General features: G+C 40.7%; 2 protein-coding genes across 3 annotated transcripts; one reads left to right on the forward strand and one right to left on the reverse strand.

Moving 5' to 3' along the window:
- On the reverse strand, positions 1 to 4668 carry TEX38 (testis expressed 38). The gene is made up of 2 exons (XM_048497862.1): positions 4654 to 4668; positions 1 to 491 (listed from the first exon to the last, which is right to left on the reverse strand). The coding sequence occupies exons 1-2, from the start codon at positions 4661 to 4663 to the stop codon at positions 1 to 3; spliced, it is 501 nt and encodes a 166-aa protein (XP_048353819.1). The 5' UTR covers positions 4664 to 4668.
- Positions 4669 to 5732: 1064 nt separating this feature from the next.
- Positions 5733 to 18298, forward strand: ATPAF1 (ATP synthase mitochondrial F1 complex assembly factor 1). 2 transcript variants are annotated; one of them, XM_048498063.1, is made up of 9 exons: positions 5733 to 6005; positions 6997 to 7105; positions 9725 to 9775; positions 10164 to 10226; positions 10923 to 10973; positions 12021 to 12068; positions 14283 to 14378; positions 15734 to 15878; positions 16772 to 16900. In XM_048498063.1, exons 1-8 carry the CDS (start codon positions 5764 to 5766, stop codon positions 15860 to 15862), a joined length of 789 nt encoding a protein of 262 aa, XP_048354020.1. In that variant the 5' UTR covers positions 5733 to 5763; the 3' UTR covers positions 15863 to 15878; positions 16772 to 16900. The 2 variants fall into 2 exon arrangements, with proteins under 2 accessions (XP_048354020.1, XP_048354019.1); XM_048498062.1 differs by having other exon boundaries at positions 5736 to 6005; positions 15734 to 15841; positions 16772 to 18298.
- The last annotated feature ends 1957 nt before the right edge of the window (positions 18299 to 20255 follow it).

Here is a 20255-nt window from a genome sequence, read left to right on the forward strand (position 1 = left end):
TTAAGCAGAGTTGTTGCTACCAACAAGGTGCGACTCATTTTTCAACACAGCAAATTTCAGAGGTGAGTTGAACGGAGTGTTTGTGGCTGGAACAATAGAGCAAGGGTAGGAGGCTGAATGCTCAAGCAACGGTGGCAAGTGAGCAAGAGCGCTGGCAGAATAGACTTCATGAAATACTGGTTTGTATGGATCTGTGTCTAGAAGGGAATCACTTGTATCTTGGGTAGCCTCAATGGACAAGTTGATTGCTTCCTGCTTTGAGATGCTTTTACATTCTGGAATAGACACTTCTGCTTTAATTCCATTGTGGGCTTCCTGATCAGCACAGTAAGCCAATGTGCAGTAGAAAAAACGTTCAGCTTTAATCTGCTCCGCCCATGCTGTTGCACGTCGTTCTCGTTGGATTCCTTTCCTCCACTGAAGGACTAACATACAACTAAATACCATGATATAACAAAGGCTAAGGACTCCAAAATAGATAGGCAGCAAATCTGAAAGTAAGACCAGATTGTAAGAGTGTTAATTCAGTCTACTAAGGATGCGAACTGTGGTGGAGCAGGTTGGTTTTGTTGAATACATTTATAAGTACATGTCTAATATTAATCACCTTTTAAAAAAAAAGTTGCAAAGCTCTGTCGTAAGATCTTGGGTTTTAAAAACTTGCCTGCTTTATAACTTACACAGGAGAATGGTGTGTGTATTCTTAAAGGGTTAGATTTCCCACTTGGGTCTTTTTAGAACACATTTCCTTAAGGCTGCTATGAAAGCTGGCCTACAAACAGAATGAGGTAGGTAAATGGGTTGTAGCACTTCAGACAGCAAGGTGGAACAGGTGCATTTTAAATCCTCCTCTGTATAAAAACATCCTGCACATAAAATAGTTGTCACACCAGGCAAGGCTAGTTTACTGCCCAAGCAACTCCAGCAGTTACTTGGGACACCAAAGCAGCAAAGGGTATCACCTGGGTAGCAGTATTAGGCATGAGTTGCTCCTGTTTTGTCTCCCACAGACCAGGTCCAAGGCAGGTTGAGTTTGTCTTCAATCTGCCTTAAAGTGGTACAGAAGGTGAATTGCACACCCTCTGCACTGGCACCACTGCCCCAAACTGCAGAAAATCTCCACAGCTCCTTGGCCCTATAGCAGTGGCATGGATCCATGTGGTCAGAACAACCATATCAAGTTAAGGTGCCATCTTGTATGCTAGGCTGAGTTGGAAGAAAGACCTATTTTCATTGCAGCTACATTCATTTGTTTCTCCAGCAATAATATTGGGTGTAGTATAACCCCAAGGCTCTTGAGTCAGCAAGAATCAGTTCAGTTCCATTACAAGTGGAAAGGGTAATCTCCTCCAAGAAAAATAATTGCCGGGGGGGGGGGGGGGGGGAAAATGGACCCCTCTCTCTGACCTAGAGACCTCAGAAAAAAAATTAGAAAAAGGAGAGGTGGTGCCTGCCAGATTTCCCAGTTGTCCTTCTCTACCCATTGAGATTTTTTGCAGGCCCTCAGATTGCATTCACTAATAAGCAAATGGATAGTCACTTTGAGCCTCTGCTTTTTATGCTTTGGTACAATGCACAAAATAGAAATTAATCCATCTGTCCTGTTTAGCACAGTATCTAAAATGACTTAGAATAACTTAATAATTTAGAAAGTGTGTTCATGCCACATACCCAAGGATGTAGGTAAGGGGGGAGGGGGTTCTCGGGTTCAACCCCCCATTACATGTCTGAAGCTCCGCCCCCTGTTTGTAATTTTTTTGTATTTTTAGTGCTTTTCGGTTTTTGGCCTGCAGGGGGCGGACTTTAGGCTAGCAGCACCAAAATTTCAGGGATTTTTTTGGGAGATTCTCCTAATGATATACCCAGATTTTGTGAGGTTTGGTTCAGGGGGTCCAATGTTATGGACTCCATTGTTTCCAATGGGAGCTAATAGAAGATGGGGGCTACACTTTTGAGGTTCCATAACTTTGGACCCCCTGAACCAAACTTCACCAAACCTGGGTGGTATCATCAGTAGAGTCTCTTACTGATACCACCCAGGCTTTGTGAAGTTTGGTCCAGGGGATCCAAAGTTATGGGCTCCCAAAGGGGGTTCCCCATCCCTATGGTTTTCAATGGGAGCTAATAGGAGAAGGGGGCTACACTTTGGACCCCCTGAACCAAACTTCACCAACCCTGGGTGATATCATCAGGAGAGTCTCCTAAAGATACCCTGAAAGTTTGGTGCTGCTAGCTTAACAATTGCACCCCTTACAGCAGGCACCCCCCAAATTTCCCCACCCCCTTTTTAAATCCACCCCCTTTGACATGGTCCAGAGGTGGGATTCAGGGGGTTCGGCCAGGTTAGGTAGAACCTATTGTTAAATTTTCTTCAATTCGGAGAACCCTTTGTTAATCCACTCTGAAGCAAGTTCAGTGCAATGTTTTTCCTTCAGTTAGTGACGTCAGCGGGGCTTCTTGCTCTGCCCTTCTCCCCTGCTCTCAGAGGGTCAGCTGGGCACCAGAAGCGCCACAACTTTCCCCTCTCTCTTGCCGCTTGGGCAGGCCCTCTAAAAGCAGCAGAAAAGCGGAGGGGTGTCTCACTCTGCCCTTCTCTGCTGCTCTAAGAAGCGCCACAACTCGCCCCTTGCCCTCGCCGCTTCTGGCGCCCTGCAGGCCCTCTAAGAGCAGAGGAAAAGCAGAGGGGCGTCTAACTCTCTAATGTAAGTTTAGGAAGGATTGCCTTCCCACATGCACTTATTTTTTAGAATTTCATTCTTCTTTGCCAAAGGGAAGGGGGTGTTCCCTGGAATGTGCAGTCCTAAGGTATCTGTACCCTGACCTAGATAACCCAGGCAAGCCAGATTTTGTCAGAACCCAGTTGCTAGGAATGGTTTGCTCAGGTTAGTATTTGGATGGGAGATCACCAAGGAAGCCCGTTTTCTTAGGGCTCTGCTTATGCTAATGCCTAATCATTCCAACCAGATAAAATGTGAAAAAAGATTCCTTTGCCAACTTTTGCTCTTTGATCAATGCAAAACAGCAGGGAGAAAAACTCCTCTCTGCATGACCACAGACTGTGCTCTGCTATCTCTGTCATCTAACAGTCCATCCCAATTAAAAAATCTTGCATGTGGTCTATTCTATGCAGAGCACAGATGAATGACACATACACCCATTACTACATTGGCTCTTCCATCTCCTGTTTTCTACTGTTCAAAGCTTGTAGTAAAGACCATAGATGAATAGGCAGAGAGCAGCTGCAGAAACATTCCTGTATTCAGAGCTCCAAATACTGCCCCCCTGTCTTCCCTGGCAGCCTGCTCCATTCTCCTGCAGCAGCTGTCAACCCTATCTTAGATTGGAAAGAGATGAGTTTAAACTACTCTTTTAGATTAAGGATTTTTGATCTCTCTCTCCGTTACTTTTCTTTCAAGGGGAATAGATAAGAAAGTAGTTATAGGAATCTGAAGGGGAAGTAGAATGTAGGGGGGAGGGAAATATGGGAAGGAGGGAGGCAATATAGGGGGGCAACTGTATTTTTCGTGATGTTTTAATTAAGGGGTAGAGAGAGATTGACAATTAGATATGTTTGTATTATGTTAAAATTTAAATAGTTTTTGGTTTCTCTCCTCACTTATATTATAATTTAAAATCAATCAATATAATTATATGTATATATAAAATAAATAATACATTACCTTTTGGTATATCACTTTTTAAATACTTCAAACGGTCATTATTTGAATCCCACCACCCTCGGAACCTATTGTTAAAATTTTTGAATCCTACCACTGCTGAGGTCCCCAGTTTAAACTTTGAAAGTGATGCTGTTTCAGGAAGGGGGATAATCCACCTCAAAACAGCATCACATTCAATGTTATTTTAACTGGGGACCCCAGATTCTCCTTTAAGGTGGATTTAAAAGGAGAATTTGGGCTCTCTAGTTTAAACACCATTGAAAGTGATGATGTTTGGGGGTGGATTCCAGCATCATAGTGGCTGCCCATGGGGGGAGGGGCAAAACCCAGCTTTTGCACTGGGCTCCATTTTTCCTAGGTATGCCTCTGCCTAGAGGGGAGGGCAGAAGGGGCTGCCGGCTGCCGACTGGGAGCCCAGCTGGTGGGGGAGCGGGGGAGGGCAGGGCAGCGGAGTCTGCCATCCCTGGCCTCGAAGAGCTGCTTTTATAAGCACTGATGCCATGGGTGGGGCTTGGGGAGTTGTGGCCATGCCCCAGGGGCGGGTAGAGGCGTGGCCCCACCCCCAAGCCCCCATTAAAAAAATCTATACTTACGTCCCTGCACATACCATTTGATATAAGCATTGTTTAAATCCTGAAAGACTTTGGAAGGTGCCAAATTAGATCGTTCTCTTCTTGGGTTAGGTTTCTTATGTTTCCTGTTCTAGGGAAAGAAAGGCAACTAGAAGCTGAATGACCAGAACTGAAGTTTACAAGCATCATCAGAACAGAATTACCAGGAGATGAACATTCTAAAGTTACCAGTTAAACAATAGGATTCCTAGAGTGACCATATAAGCTTCAAGTGTGGATAACTAGATCTGTATATTAGGTAACTAGTATGATAATTGGGCAAATCAAGCACATTAATTGTTGTGTTGATTCCCATTTCCTGTTAACTACCACAGAAAATGCCACGGAAAAGATATGTTTACCTTTGATCATGCCAAAATTTGCTCAGGCTCTCATCTGAGACAGTAAAGTTTTTCTGGGAGGGAGAAAGATGCTGCAAGGGACTTTCTTGTTCAAGCTGTACATAGCTCTGCATCTGTACAGTTAATATGCAAGGAGAAATTCAAATGTAGGAGGTTCTTGTTTGTTTTTCTACCAAGCCTCAAATCCTTGACAATCAAATACTAAACACACTCACACTTAACTTGTAGTGTTTAGCAATAGTAGGAAAGTCCTCACAGTCAGCTGAAGTAAGATTTGGGCTGCTGTTCTGTGAATACTTATTTCACATGGCTTCCATGACATACTGCCAGTGAAGTTTCCATGACGCACTGCCAATGGCATCCTTAATATCCAGTTCTAATTTAGTTCATTTTATTACATTACTGTTGGAAGGTACATGATATTTGGGGAAATCCCCAGATGAATGAGAGATTTTCCCTTAAACTTACTCACTTTTCTGAAACCATTTAAAGTCTGAAAATCTCAAAATACAAACGGAACCACTATTTAGCCTGATGGACAACTTCTCTGTCAGACAGAAATATGTACTAAAATAAAACAGAACATTGAAAGCAGTTATGTAACTTTTAAAAATACAATTATTAAATGTTATGAAGTTTTGATGTTATACTGCAGTAATGTTTCTTTTGGGGGAAAGGGGTTAGGATACAAAGAATGATTTTCGTGGGCATCCTTTTTCCGTTGCAGTTTGTGTTAATTTATGTAATGCTAAACGTATTTTTGGCATTGTTCTAGTGGTTTTCATGGGAAAAGATCCTTAGAACAAGTAAAGTTCATGCCGTAGTGTGAACCACGTGCAAGGGTGCAATCACACCTTTGGTGAACAGAAGTTTCTTATGTCCTTGTTACATTTTTACTCTTGCCAGAGATCCCCTCCCCTTTGCTAACGGTGCACGCAAAACTTCTCATTCATGTCAGCAGCAAGTTCGTTCTCTGGGTCTCCCTCGGAGCAGCGAGAAACAATTCGTTCCTCCTCCCCCGAAAGAAGCTCTGCTGACGTCTCGAGGGCCGGAACTTTCCTGCAGGGCTGCGCGGGAGGGGCGGTCGGTGTTGCATGTTGCTCTGAGCAGATGTGGGCTACTAGGGAAGGGATGGCGGCGGGTTACATGCAGCAGTGTTGGGGAGCGGCGGCGCTTGGCCTTTCCCGAGCAGTCCTAATGAACCGCTTCGCCGCCCTGCGACCACTGAGCATGCTGCTACCCCCGCAGCCTCGGCCGCTGGTGATGAGGGTCCGGGGCGTGGGAAGCGACCGAGGCATGGAGGAGAATCCCTTCTACGCAAAATACGGAAACAAGATCCAGGAGCTACGCAAGTAAGAAGCTTAGCAGGCCTCCCCCTGCCCTGCCTGCCCTTTCCTTCAGACCTTTGCTACACCTGTTCGCTACAGTAATCGGGGATTATTCCCGCCGTTCCAGACCGTTTCTAGTCTCATTTAATTCAGTGTGGTTGGAAGGCTGAAGTGATGTTTGAGATTGCATTGCACTGGTCCTCGATTGCAGCAGAAGCAAGCAGGAGTTTGGTTGCACTTTAAAGATTTACAGATATACACTGGCAACGGGTGAGATACCCAGTAGCCTTCGAAAGCCTAGGCCTTGGAAAATCTGTGAGCCTTTAAAGTGCTATAAGATTCTTTTCTAGCGAGTAGAACATACTTTAATGATGGTAGCCATGCCTTTTTTTTCTTATCATTGTGGTGAAGTTTGTGTTCACCCCATTTATTATTATTATTGCCATCAAGTCACAGCTGACTCACGGCTACCCTTTAGGGTTTTCGGTTGCCATTATCTGCCTCCACATCATGGCCCTAGTATTCCTTGGAGATCTTCAAATACTTGACTCTGCTTAGCTTCTGAGATCTGATGGGATCAGGCTAGCCTGGGCTATCCAGGTCAGGGCATATTGTGCATTAATTTTTAATTAGTTTTTGAACATCTGCTTTGACTGGATTTTTATTAACTGCTTTGAACGAAACATTTTGGGAAAATTGGATATAAGAAATACTTTATGATTGCTGATTTCTGGTTCCACTGGTTCTGAATGCTTGCTTTGAATAAGAGTGTTGTTGATTGCAGTTTTGTTTGCATAACATTTCTCCTTTGGATGTTTTTCAGCTGTGAAGGTTACTTGGTAAACTTGGCCAAGTTCCTCCCTCTTGTCTTAATTTCCTTCCCAGTATAATTTAGAAGATAAAATGTAATAAGGTGTGACTGTTGTTCACCCTGAGGTTTTAGGAGAGGATGGAAATAAAATGTAAATAACGGTGATTGTTTTAGTAGTAATAAACAGTTCTAACTTTGATTCAGATCTAATCCTGATATTTTTGCAACTCGAATGGCGGCAAGGAGCGATGAGGAAAAGCAGCCAGTGGGATACACAAAGCAAGCAGAGTTTGTCAGATTCATGGAGGAAAAGGCAAGGCCGATATCCAAATTTAATTCACCTGATATTTTGTTAACAGTTGGAATTCTGGATTAGAAAATGTCTGCTATGTTCAAATACATCTGACTGATGGTGGTGTTTAATTTATTTTTGGGTGTGTGTGTTTTTTTCTTTTGCAATTCTGTAGGGATGGTTCCCTGTTTGCATTGAAAAGAATGAAATGCTAACTTAAGGTTGTAAAATATGAAGTGTTTCAGTGCTAAAGATTTGTTTACTGTTTATGTATTGCTGTAAACAGTTATTCATTTTTCAAGACTTGAAAAATTGGCCCAGGATTTCTTGAGCATTTCAGTACAGTTGGTGCCCATGGAAAGTATGTTTTCCTATGCTGGCCTTTCTGTTGATTGTCTGCAGATAAGTCTGACAGTGGAGCACTTTAGCATGTTAATTCTTTTAAAAAAACCCAGCATAGTTAATAATATGTAAGATTATATATGCGGACTACACTGTGAATTTGTTGCTATTTTTGATAGTTTAAACTAGTGCTTTGTTAAATGAAATGTATTAACTCTTGAATTCAATCAAAGCCATTGTTAGATCTTATCCTCTAGTTTAATAATCAAAGATGATTATATTTTACAATGAAGATTGCTCATCAGGGAAAGTTCTATTTCTTTTATTTGAAATATATCCTGCCATATCTACTTAAAACTTGAGGTATCTAGCAATGCAACAGCAGATTCAAAGACCCAAAACAACAGAATAATCCATTAGCAACTTAAAATTATTATTACTATTATTTAGATTTATTCCCCACCCTTTACAACAGTCTCAAATTAACGCACAAATTAAAAGTGCAGTCAAATGCCAAAATGATTTACTCTCCATCAAACACCCCATGAAACCCATTATATGCATCTTACTCAATGCAGCAAGTAAAGATAGCCACTGCACTTACTCTAGTAAGCCATTCCAGAGAACTAGACCATGAAGAAAGCCTGGGAACTAACTGTACAGTCAGTCCTAAGAGGGAGCACTGCAAGGTGAGGGAAGTTTGAGAGACGTAACTGGAAGTATATTAGGAGATGCAGTACTTTATGTAGGAGGGCCCTAGGTTGTGAAAGGTTTTAAAGACAATAGCCAGCACTTTAATTTGCGCCCCAAAGAAAGTATTTTAATTTATTTATTTACTTTATTTATCTCACACCTTTCTCCCCAATGAGGATCCAAAGCAGCTTACAGTATTTTCCTTTCTTCCATTTATCCTCACAAAAACCCTGTAAGGTAGGTTAGACTAAGAATCTGTGACTGGACTAAGATCACCCAGTGAGCTTCCATGGTAGAGGGAGGATTTGAACCGCCCAAGTCGTAGTCCACAACCTGAACAACTTCACCATACTTGCTGTGTAGAGCACTGGAGTTCTATTGTCCAAGCAGCTGACCCCAAACAGTAATCTTGGTACCAAATTTTGTATCGATTGAAGCTTCTCAAGCATCTTCAAATGCAGCCTTGGGCATAGCATGACCCGAAGGTTACAGAAGCATGGATCAGTGCAGATTATGAGCCAGATGTACTTTAAAGAAGGCAATAGCACTGGCCTTTCTTCCATAATGAGGCTTCATCAAAGAGCACCCCCAAGTTATCTTTATCTGCTAAAAATAGCTTGTCACTATCTAGGTCTAATTAACACCAGCCAAACACTCTGTCTTCCCAAACAGCATAGTTTCTGTCTTGTCTCTCACTCAGGCTCTCCACATAGATTTCAGGGGTCCCTTCAACTATTAGATTTTGTACACACGAGAAATTTTGTACATGAAAATTTGTGTGTTTGCACTAAATTCACATTATAGGCACTTGCACTTTGAGTATTATATTAAAGGTGAATTGAGAGCTTGAAGCCAGCTTATTATTGTCAGCCTAGGCATGACAGCTTATTTTTCTAATTTTTAATTTAAAGAGCATGTACAGCTGTGCATCCTTCAACGACCAGGAGTTTGATCATAATAAGGAAACTGGAAGTCTCAAGCAGGCATTTGCTTTATAAAACAAACTCAGTTCAGATTTCTTTTATCCTGACTAAAGCTTTAAGATTCATTCTATATATTCCTTCTTGGCTGAAAGATGCCACTAATAATATTGATGTGATGGACAGTCAAATGTTGAGGTTTTCATTAATAGTCCAAATACAAGTGAACATTCTGTGCTGCTTTATTGTCTACTTTTCTCCTTGCAATTTGGGGCATGTTACAACATTGCAGAAACAGAGATGAGTATAATGTATCCAAGTATAATACATTTAACAGACAATGCAATAAAACTGAATTAGGCAATTACAGAATAATGGAATAGATTGTAATGCATGTAGTAACAATGCAGTGTGACGGGGATGAAAAAGAAAACCTGCCTGCAGTTTTCACAGACAATTAAGATTACAAACTTGTTACCCTTATTCAAAGTGCCGTCTTACACTCCTACTTGGTGACCTTATTTTTCAAAGCCTGCATGATGTTTTTGCCTGAGCTGTAGCAGAATAATATTACTTCATAGCAAGAATATAAGCGTATCATCCTGACAACTGAACAGTTTTGGCATCAAATAGGTTATAATGGCAAGAAGCAGCAATTAAAGCCACTATTAATGTTCAATTTTAGGCAGATGGCTTGGGCAGTAAACCAGCAAAAGGAGGATTCACAAAAAATAAGGTAAATTTAATAATATTTGCAATCAAGCAGTTATGTTTTCACCTGTTCCTATGTTTTGCTCCTTCTACAGTATATAGCTCTGTGTAGTGGAGCTGAATAATTCAGTTCAGGCGTTGATTTCTATGTGCCTTTTGAGACTGCTTGGATTGCATACAGACTAGGATTGACTACAGAAAATCATGTGATAGTGGCATAGTCTATCTCATGATACGGTAGACTGCCTGAAACTTGCTTTACTCAATTGAACATTATTCTTATCTGGGTCTCCTAAATCCTTTTGTTTGTGAATCTTGTGTGTTGTTATTCACAGGTGTTGGGCTGTGGGAAGAAGAATGCAATCGTCTGTTTTATTTAACAGTAAACTTTATTGTTGTGGTTTTTGTTGCAGACACTTGATTCTATACTGAATGTTGAGATGATGAAACGGAAGAAGCCTGAAGAAATAAAACAGGTAACACCCATGCTATAAAAATTTCTGATGTTTTATGATTTTATATGATGTACTGTGGTCCAGAGTGGCAAGCTGCTGTATTGCAATCAAAGCATTGCTCCTGACCTGCATTCAGTCCAAATGCAAGTCAGTTTCAGGTAGCCAGCTCAAGGCTGGCTCATCCTTCCAAGGTTGGTAGAATGAGTACCCAACTTGAGAAGGCAATGACAAACCACTCCATAAACACAGGCCTTTTCCACACTTCACTTGCCTCATTTTAAAGGTGTTTTCAATCCCATCATTTTCTACAAAGTTTGCCCACACTCCCCTCATCAGAATGTTGTTTCCTGGCCGCCATTTTTTTCCACGCACGTCCTGCAGCAGTGATTCATATAGCATCTGTGATACTAAAAAATTGGAGAGAAAGGAGACACAAGAAATAAAAATAAGAGGAGAGGGGCAAAGCAGTGAGGTGAAAGACAGCAAAAATGGACCAAGCGCCAAAGGGTTTTTTTTAATTCACAAGCCAGTGTGAACAGGACTCTGGAAAGATGTTTTATAAAATAAGTAAGTTTTTCTGTGAAGAAATAATTCGGTGCTTTCCAGACATACATGCAGTGTGGAGACCATTACACTATGATGATTGCATTTGCTTGAGGTTAATATTGTGTTCCATGATGATAACTGTGAAATTAATGTAGTCCTTTTTTCATACAGATATGGAAGCAATATTTTTCTGGAGAAGATACAGTTTATGCTGTTATTCCTGTAAGTTCAGCTTATACTCCACAGTGAGAATGCTTGCGTTTGGGGCTGAAAGATCTGCTGAGTAGGGGAACAAGTGCTTTTGTTAAACTGAGTAAATTGAGGGTGTTTTTAAAACTAGCATACATAATGAAACTGATAACTGAGGTGAATTGAAGGGAGAGGGATAGATAAAACACTGTGATGTGATGTCTCAAGTGCAGATGCCTCATGGTTTGTTTCTGGTAGTATTGGATTTAGTGACTGAAGAGGGTACAGGATCTGGCAGTTGCTTATTGGTAGAGCTCCTCCATTTGGTGAAATTGAAGGACCTTCTCTACAAATGTGTTTGCCTGTGTATGTGGACTAGGTCTCTTCAGTGAAAGAAACTGTGCGCGTGAGCAGAATTTGGGCCATATACCACAGTATCCATTATATGTTTATTTGCTTACAATGCAAACAATACCCAAACACACACAAAAATACATTTAAAAACACTAATTAAAAACAATACTTTATATCTGGTGGCAAGCAGAAGAACTTATCAGTTACCAACATGAATAAAACTGTCTTCATCTGCCTCCTAAAGATTGGGTGTGAGGGGGTCAGGAACAGATCCCAAGAGAGGTTGTTTCATTATTATGGGGCTGCCACTGAAAATCCTGGCACCCACTGGGCAACCTTTGGACAAGAGGGTCTGTCAAAAGGGTCCCTCCCTGTGGCCTTAGTTCCTGAGCAGGAATGTATGGAAGAACCATAAGAAGTAATAAATTGTTCCTAGAAGGATGCAAATATGTCTGGAATTCTGTATACTACTGTCTGTGTAGAGCTTTTGCAAAAAGAAGTCCTAGGTCATCAAAAGTTAACTCAGGGTGTTTATCACTGGATTAGCACTTCATGCTGATGACATGCCTTTATATTTTTATATTGATTTTTTTTACTGTGTTTAGTATACTATTGATGATGTAAGCAATTTCAAGTGATAGAAAAGGTAAGATGTGAATGTTTTCTGTAAACCATGACTTTTACTGTGACTACATCTACATGGGTATTTTTCTTTTCTTTCTAAAGGGGAAGACTTTTGATTTGATGTGGAAACGAGCTGAGAACTGCCCATCTGTAAGTGTGGCATATTTCCAGAAGTGTCCAATTCTTGCTGCATATATTTTGTTTCTTGTACTCTTTCTATTGTAGGAGTTTAATTATTAATGGTTTGATATTCAAATGTTGTTGGCTGGATGAATTTTCATAAAATTTTATGACCAGGGTATGCTAGGTTTAAAATCCAGCCGCTATACTTGACCAAGAATCCATAACAATTCTTTCGCTCGACACACAGTACTCCAAAGAACAAGATAAAGATCCCATCTGCTCATTTAATAGTTGCATAAAAGAAGGTCGTTAAGAGCATATTGGAACTATAATGGGAGATGCTTCATTTGCACTACATCTCTGAGTGGTGCTGTCCTTAAAGACTACCTGGAAACTACAGTTTGTACATAATGATGCAGTTAGAACACTAACTTCAGTGGGTTCTTGTTCCATCTAAACTGATGCCAATCTGCTTTTGCAGTCAACTCAGACCATTAAAGCCTTCATGGCTCAGAACCAACATACCTGAAGGTCCTCCTATTCCATTATAGACCTGCTCAACCACTGTGGTTATTTTTCAAGGTCCAGCTTCAGAAGCATCTACCTTTTTGAAATTAGGTTGGTGGCAACCTTCTCAATAGTCTGAAACACTCTTCCCAATGAGTCTGATCCATCCTATTGCCATTTTCTGACAGCAGGGAAGGATTTTTGTTGTTTTGCTCTGCTTAATGTATCCTCAGTGATTTCTTCTTCCTGCCCTATATTTTAATTGTTGTTTTATGTTTTTATGTGAATTTTAGTTTCTGTTTTAATTGGGAGGAGGGTTATAGTTTTTAAGATATGATTTTATTATTTACATTTTTAATCTGCAAGCCAGCTTGATAAGGGCAGAAAGCCATGGTTAAAATTTTGTAAATATCTCTGCAGTTATTAAGAGGTGCTGATAATGTTGTCCTGTATAAAATCCAGAAATTGACTACAGAATTGTTGTGCCAGATTAGCACTACGAGTGAATGGGTATGAACAATTATTCACAATAATCTGGTGTGATAATATGCCCCTCCATTTTCCAGCTGCCATGTTGGACTAATTAGTATTTGTTTAGTGCAGCCTTGCATATAATTATTTAGAGGACTGACTCTTTATCCAGCCTAATGAAAATAATCTACTTATTGTGGTCTCTCTCTCCCTTGCCTCTGTTTTGAAGGAGTAGCATCTGAAAATCTTGACTGACATCTAGCTAAAAATAACTCTTGCAGATTTCAGAAACCAAGATTGTTATGATAATTAAACATATATTCATTTCCCTGTACTGCCATTGAAATCCATATGAGGGTAGCTGAAGTAAGGATGTGTGATTTTTTTCAAATTATTTATCCAGCCAGCCATTCTGTCCATGAGCTAATAAGGTGTATTGGATAGCTTATGGAAACTGGGCCAGGCACCCCTGAATTTAAATTACACTTGGCCCAGAAGCTCAACCAATGATCATAGGTCAGACATTCTTTCTCTTAGCCTAAGTTTTACAAAGATTTTTGGGGGATAATATGGGGTAATTCCAAATAACCCATTGTAAACTTTAGGAGGAAAATCAGAATATAGTAATTGTCCATGGCGATCAAGACATCTCTGCCTCAAAGCAGACCTTCAGAAGAAACTAGGGCATGTCTAATGACTCTGAATTCGAGTAGGTTAATTAGCAAAGAAGACTCGTGATGGGACCAGAGTCCTTGGCAGTGTGCCCCTCAGCCCACTAGGGAGGCATCAGTGGACTCCAAAATTGAAGGAGCAGGTGTCCCAAGGGCATGCCTTCCTGAAGGGAGGAATACAGAAGAGGGAGGGGGAAGGGGTGTGTGACCCACGACCAGATGACAGGACCCCTTCTGAAGTAACATCTGATTACATCCAGTCCAATCTCAAACTCCTCATGACTGTCAAACATAAGGCATGAGAGCGAAGGCCAAATGATTACTTTTCAGATCATGGAATTCTGACACTTGGGATGTGCCTGCCTGGCAGTCCCCTGGCTTACGTAGAAGCCTATGGACAAAAGAAACCTGAAACTCTCAAACCCTTTCAGAGTAGAGAATGTTTTTTTTAAGGCACCAAAAAAGCTGTAATCTATTCAGTGTTTTTATGATGACAAAGATACTTTTACAAGATTCAAATTTGTTTGATTTTGTCCCAGACTAGGTTAATAAATCAATGTGTTGTCTCTTCTCCCCCTGCCCCTTTCACCAGTTTCTGTTTGCACTGCCAAGGAAAGAAGGCTATGAGTTTTTTGTGGGTCAGTGGTCAGGAGCAGAGCTCCATTTTACTTCTCTCATAAACATCCAGGTAGGTGATTTTTTTTGGAAATGGGTTACCAGCCATGGGCTTAAGATTTCAAACAGAAGTTTGCTGCTTTTGTGCTGCTTTAAAACATTCCATAAAACATGTGACCATTTATTGTTTCATGCGGGCACAATTCATGCGCCATTCCTTTTTACAGTAGGAGTTAAAGAGAATATTTTCTTTCTAGCAATTGTCATTATCTTCTATCCCATGGGTCTGCAACATGGTGCCCTCCTCTGGTGCTTGCCAAGTGTTTTTAGGGAGTGGGTGGGACCAGGTGGAGCTTTTGCCTAGCAAGGCTTCAAATCCTCCATTAGAGAACTGATTGACACTACAGGTTTTTTGAAATGTTGCTTTGGTGGGAGGTGCCACCACAACACAAGGATGTACACCATGTTCTTGAAGTTAAGCTGTGCTAATCATTTTGTGGCTGGCTCCACACCCTGTGAAAACTATTTTGTTGCTGCGCCCACCGTGCTGTGTCAGAATTCCAAATGTGCCTGCCGGGTGATAAAGGTTGGTGACCACAGTTCTGTATGTTTTCATCTTTTGTTGTGTCTTAACATTTTATTCACTAACATTTCTATTTACTTACCTGTATGTTCTTTTACCATCAGACTCATAAAATTGTCAATCCTCCTTGGTAGTTAGAGAACCCATTCTCCAAAATGGCTGATTATTGACACCTGATGATTTTTGTCTTAGTTGGGAAGCCACTGTGTAAATCTTTGAAGAAACTGAACCTAATTTGGATACATTAATAATAACTTGAGGTATAGGGGCTTAAATTGGAGAATGGATGCTGTTCTTTGAATCACCACAGTTGTGTTTCCTGGGGATCCTGTTCTGGAGACCCGCCAGCAAACAAGCTAGATAGTTCATGAGGGAGGTTTTATTTGCGGCATCATTAGAGTCCCATTCTGGGTCATTAGAGCCAAACAAGGTGGCATGCTGGGCATTGGCTTGGTGCTTTCTCTCAGCATCCTTCTTGACCACCTCTATTACCATCCGTCTCTCCTCTCCTGTAAGCAAAATATCCATTAGGACTTGGCAGTCTGCCCAGTTTGGGTTGTAGGTTTTAAATATGCCACCAAACAATTCATGCATCTACCTAGGATCCTGTGAATAAGAGTGGTTACCACTCTTTTTCCAATCATAACTATCTGCGGTGGAAAAAGGAGTATGGAATTCGAATTAGTTTGATTTTGTTCCAGACTAGGTTAATAAATAAATGTATTGTCTCTTCTCCCCCTGCCCCTTTCACCAATTTCTGTTTGCATTGCCAAGGAAAGAAGGCTATTAATTTTTGTGGGTTTTTCCTATGGTCCATTCACCTGACATCTTTTTATTTTCCGCAGACCCAAGGTGATGCTGCAACCAGCCAGCTGATCCTGTACCATTATCCCGAGCTTCAAGAGGACAAGGGGATTGTACTGATGACAGCAGAAATGGATTCTAGGTTCCTGGTAAAGGAAGATGAGTCATAAATGGCTTTTAAAATAAGTCATGCCAATGGAAAAAATTACAATTGTTTCACAATCCAATCACACTTTCTTGAAATTATAGCAACTTTCTGTTCCAAATAGTAGTAGAAAATAGGAATACAAACTTTTGCCATTGGTTCTGTTGTTCTATTTGGAGGGCCCTAGAACTGATCAATAGGACTCTTTAGCATTATGATGGTAACACAACTGTGTTGTTTTCCCCATGGTCTCAGAGTTGATATCATCACACCATTGTAACTTTCCCTCAGCTTGGCTGAGCAATGACATAGGAATTCACAGCATGCATTTTACTTGTGCATTATTGCTATATCCATTTTCTGGGCAGCAGCGGTTGTTAGTGGTATTGCCATAAGTGTTACATTTTAGTGATGAAATGGATTGCTAGTACAAATGTGATATTTAGTGCAGAGTTAAATGGCTGAAGTTAGATTCCCCTCTTCACCCCTGCCCCCACAGTCCTTTGATTTTTGCCTGACATGTGGTAAAAATAATATTCTCATTAATACTAAGCCATTCTCTGTGATAGCTTTTTTTATGATGTGAGAGTTACTCTTTTCATGGGGGAACTTTCAGACTTAAGGTTCTCTCATCTATAGTCAGAAGAGCAGATTAATCTTGGGAGAGCAGTACTATGGAAGTGACTAATTCAGTTTTGTTCCTCTTGCATTGGGGTCAGGTCCCTGATTACCTGTCCACCGCAAGTGCTCACCTTTGTAGATACTGATTTAACAAAAAACACAAACAGGAGAGTTGCAGTGGACCAGTGGCTCAAGCCAAAGCTCAGGCTTAATAAAGGAAGTTGGGAGATAGCTGATGTGATTGAGCAGGGGGAGAATTAAAGGGACAAGGCAACGTATTGTGACTGTTTGCATTGTGTGTTTAAATTCACAGAATGTGCCAGAAGCTCAGTGCCTAGCCAGCCAGGTGCAGCTATTTTATGCAACAGACCAACAGGACACCTACAGTTTAGTGGAAACATTTAACCATCAGCCCGATCAGTTTAAGTACATGTCTGTAATTACTGAGCTTGAGAAGAACAGACTTGGGCAAGACCTGAGACCTGAGCAGGATCCACCAATGCCTACTGCTTGAAGAGTGCAGCAGCCTCAAGTAGTTGGCAGAGACATTGATGAGTGACGGTGTTTGGGCGCAGGTATTTCTCTGTTGTGGAAAGGGTCATCCATGGAATCTGATGGGGAGAAGAATGTCATCTCGCAAAGTGGGCCATTCAGGCTGTGGGCCATGGGGAATCACCTAAGCAGCCTCATCTGGCCAATTTATGCACTGCTCCCGTAACATATTTCTGAATGGCAGAAGAAGTGGAGAAAGATGAAATTCATTCAGCTATTAACATATATAATTGAGTATTTGAAATTGCTCTTCCTCACTGTCTAGGACAGTGAATTTCTACTTTTGTGAAGATTCAAATATATCTCCTGTTAATCAACAACAAGAGAAAGAGAGAGTGAACTGAGAGAAAAAGGTGAGTTTCTTACTCTATGCAGAAAAGTAAAATTAATTTTTAAAAAAATGACAAATGGAGAAGAAATGCAAAATTCATGTCTTGGAATCTATAAAGCATCACCCAAAATAGTGGCCATCTTGGATCATGCAGGACTAAAAACAATAACTGATTTTTTTTTAATTAGAGTTTTGTTCTGTTTTGAGTGGCTGCCATATTGTGGTAAATGATTTCATTAATAGCTGTGATATAGTGCTTTCAACCCTTAAAGTGCCTTTATGAGATACCATTAAATTATTGAAACAACAAAGACTTCATAGCCTATTCTCAGCTTTTTGAACATTAGAACTTTGCTTATCATTCATTTGTGAAATTAGCTAGACCTCTTCCTTCCCTATTCCATTTTGCTCTTCTTCAGACCTATATTTGCATTTGGAAACCTAGAATGAGAGAGGGGACAAGCATTCAGTTCAGAAAATTCCAGGTATCATTTATTCTGTGATTCTGCAGGTCTGATATTACTTTCTGTCTATACAGACTTCAAATAGGAAGAAGGTGAACTCGAGAAAGGGCCATTGGCATTAATAAGCTTACTCTGGCCCGAGGAAGCAAGCAGGGAAGGAAGTGTTCTTTTGATTTAGGGAATATACTTTTAAAACCAGGTTATGAGTTTGACTCACATACTCTAGTGTTTTTTAATCTGCTCAGTCTGCAAAGAAATCCTGTAACTTAAAGTATGTTACTCAGCACATAATCCTGTCTTGAACTTTGAAATAACTTGCTTAAATTCTTATTTTTGTTTCTTTGAAAACCAAAGCATTACAATACATTGATGAAAACTTAATGTGAAAAGTATAAGAAAAGACCCAGTTTTTTTAAAAAAGCCTCACTTTGTTGATCATATATGGTTTGATTTAAATATGCATGTATGAATAAATACGGAAATTGTGGAAAAATTGTTTGTTTTTGAATGATGCACATAATGGATGAGTGATCTCCAAAGACTACCAGGGTCATGAAATGGAGGTGATCAGTGCCAAACCACCTCTGAACATCTCTTGACTTGAAAACTCAGCAGGTTTGCCATAAGTCAGCTGTGACTTCATGGCACGCACACGCCTATGTAGATCCAGCAGGCAGTGTCCTAGAAGAGTAATTCCCTTTTGTTTGTGTATGAAAGGGAAACAAGTATTTTAAGATCATACCTTCTACCTTCAGTGGTTAATATTTGTATTAAAAGTAATTCGGTCATCAATACGAAGCTGAATGGGTCCTTGTACACTTTTTCTTTTTGACAAGAGAGTAAGTTCAAAAACTCAGAGGATATACCAGAAAGAAAGCAGGCAATCTATGTTTCGGGAAGACCAGTCAAAAATCTCTTTAGCTTGGTGATATTTAAAGACATATTTGCAGAATTTACGATCTTGTTCTCAGGGGCAGAACACCCACTGGGACATGTGGGGGCAACAATAAGAGGACCCTCCATGCAGTGTGACATTGGGAGCGGTGCAGTAGAAAACTGGATCAACTAAAATCATTTTCACCTTAATCTTGCTTGAGTGGAATAAAGGAGCAATTTCAAATAATTTTTCTCTTCTTGCAGCATCCCACTATGCAACATGCCCTGTGGTTTGGCCTCCTGACCCTTAGCAATGGCAATGCAGGGGAATGCTAGGGGAAGTAAAAGTTGCTAAATGGTTGATCGGTAATTACATCCAGTCTGGAATTTTGTAACACATTTAAAGCCTTCTTTCAATACTTCCTACAGTAAGGTTATTAATTACAGAATAAGGTACATCCTCCTGCTGTCATGCAGCCTCTACCATGTTATTGCAGGATTCAGATAATTCCAGTACTTGGAAAACAAGAAACTTTAAAAAAACACACAGGCTAAGAACAGACACCAGAGGGCAGGACTGCTCACCATTTTTCTTCCTCACTATGTTTCCTTCTGGCTTGGATTGTTTCCAATCTGCCGTGCATCCCTCTATTTTAGAGGTGCTCTTTATGCATTTACAAGAAGAAAAGGGAAAAAGATTTAAATAATGGTGGCTATTTAGAAAGTTGTGGTACATGCTTGCAAGAACATCTGCAAAGATCTTTCCCTAGGATAGTTGCTCATGCTTGTTATTTAACATGAAGAACACAACAGAGCAATTAGTACCTTTCAGGATAAAGATGTTCACATCTTGCTTTGCAATGAGATACGCAATCTAAGTAAACATCTGAAAATAGTGTCGTACTGCAGGGGAAGCAGCAGTAATGTAGAGAGCAAACTAGTTGGTTGCTCAGTAGTACCCTGGCTTCCCCATAACAAAAATGGAAAGCAGGACCCCAAATCAGAGAGAATGCTTTAAGTGCAGGTGTGGACTGCATCAGCTGCACCCTCTGGCATAGCCTGTGATAAAACAGCTGGTTCTGTCAGTGTAAGGGTTTTTTCATTTCTTTTCAAGTAAGGAGATAAGGCAGGATGGAGTGTGTTTAATCCTGTGACCAGTAATCTGCCTGATTTCTGAAGCAGTACAATCCTGAAAAATGGTTGGCCTATTCATTCACTGTTTGTGAGACTCTGGCTTCAATAGATTCAGGAAGGTGTGTCTCTTCCTAGCAGGGAGGTACTGTTAATGACTTCAAGAGGCCAATAACATTATTTATGAAAAACTGTTGAATTATGCAGCTGCATTCCTGAGGCAGTAGGAGGATGGCAGAAAATTGGGGGGGGGGGGCAGGTATTCCTGGGCCAGCTGGTGGGGAAAAGGTCTTGTCCTTCCATCCTCGCCATGTGGTGACTGGTGAGTTTTGAAGGAAAAGCAGCAGCACTATCCTTGCTGTGCTGGAGTGGCAACGGAAAGGGTGGGGATCAGTGGTGGGATTCAAATAATTTAACTACTGGTTTTGGTGATGAAATTCAAA

Source organism: Sphaerodactylus townsendi, linkage group LG05 (assembly GCF_021028975.2).
Source record: "Sphaerodactylus townsendi isolate TG3544 linkage group LG05, MPM_Stown_v2.3, whole genome shotgun sequence".
Lineage (NCBI taxonomy): Eukaryota > Metazoa > Chordata > Lepidosauria > Squamata > Sphaerodactylidae > Sphaerodactylus > Sphaerodactylus townsendi.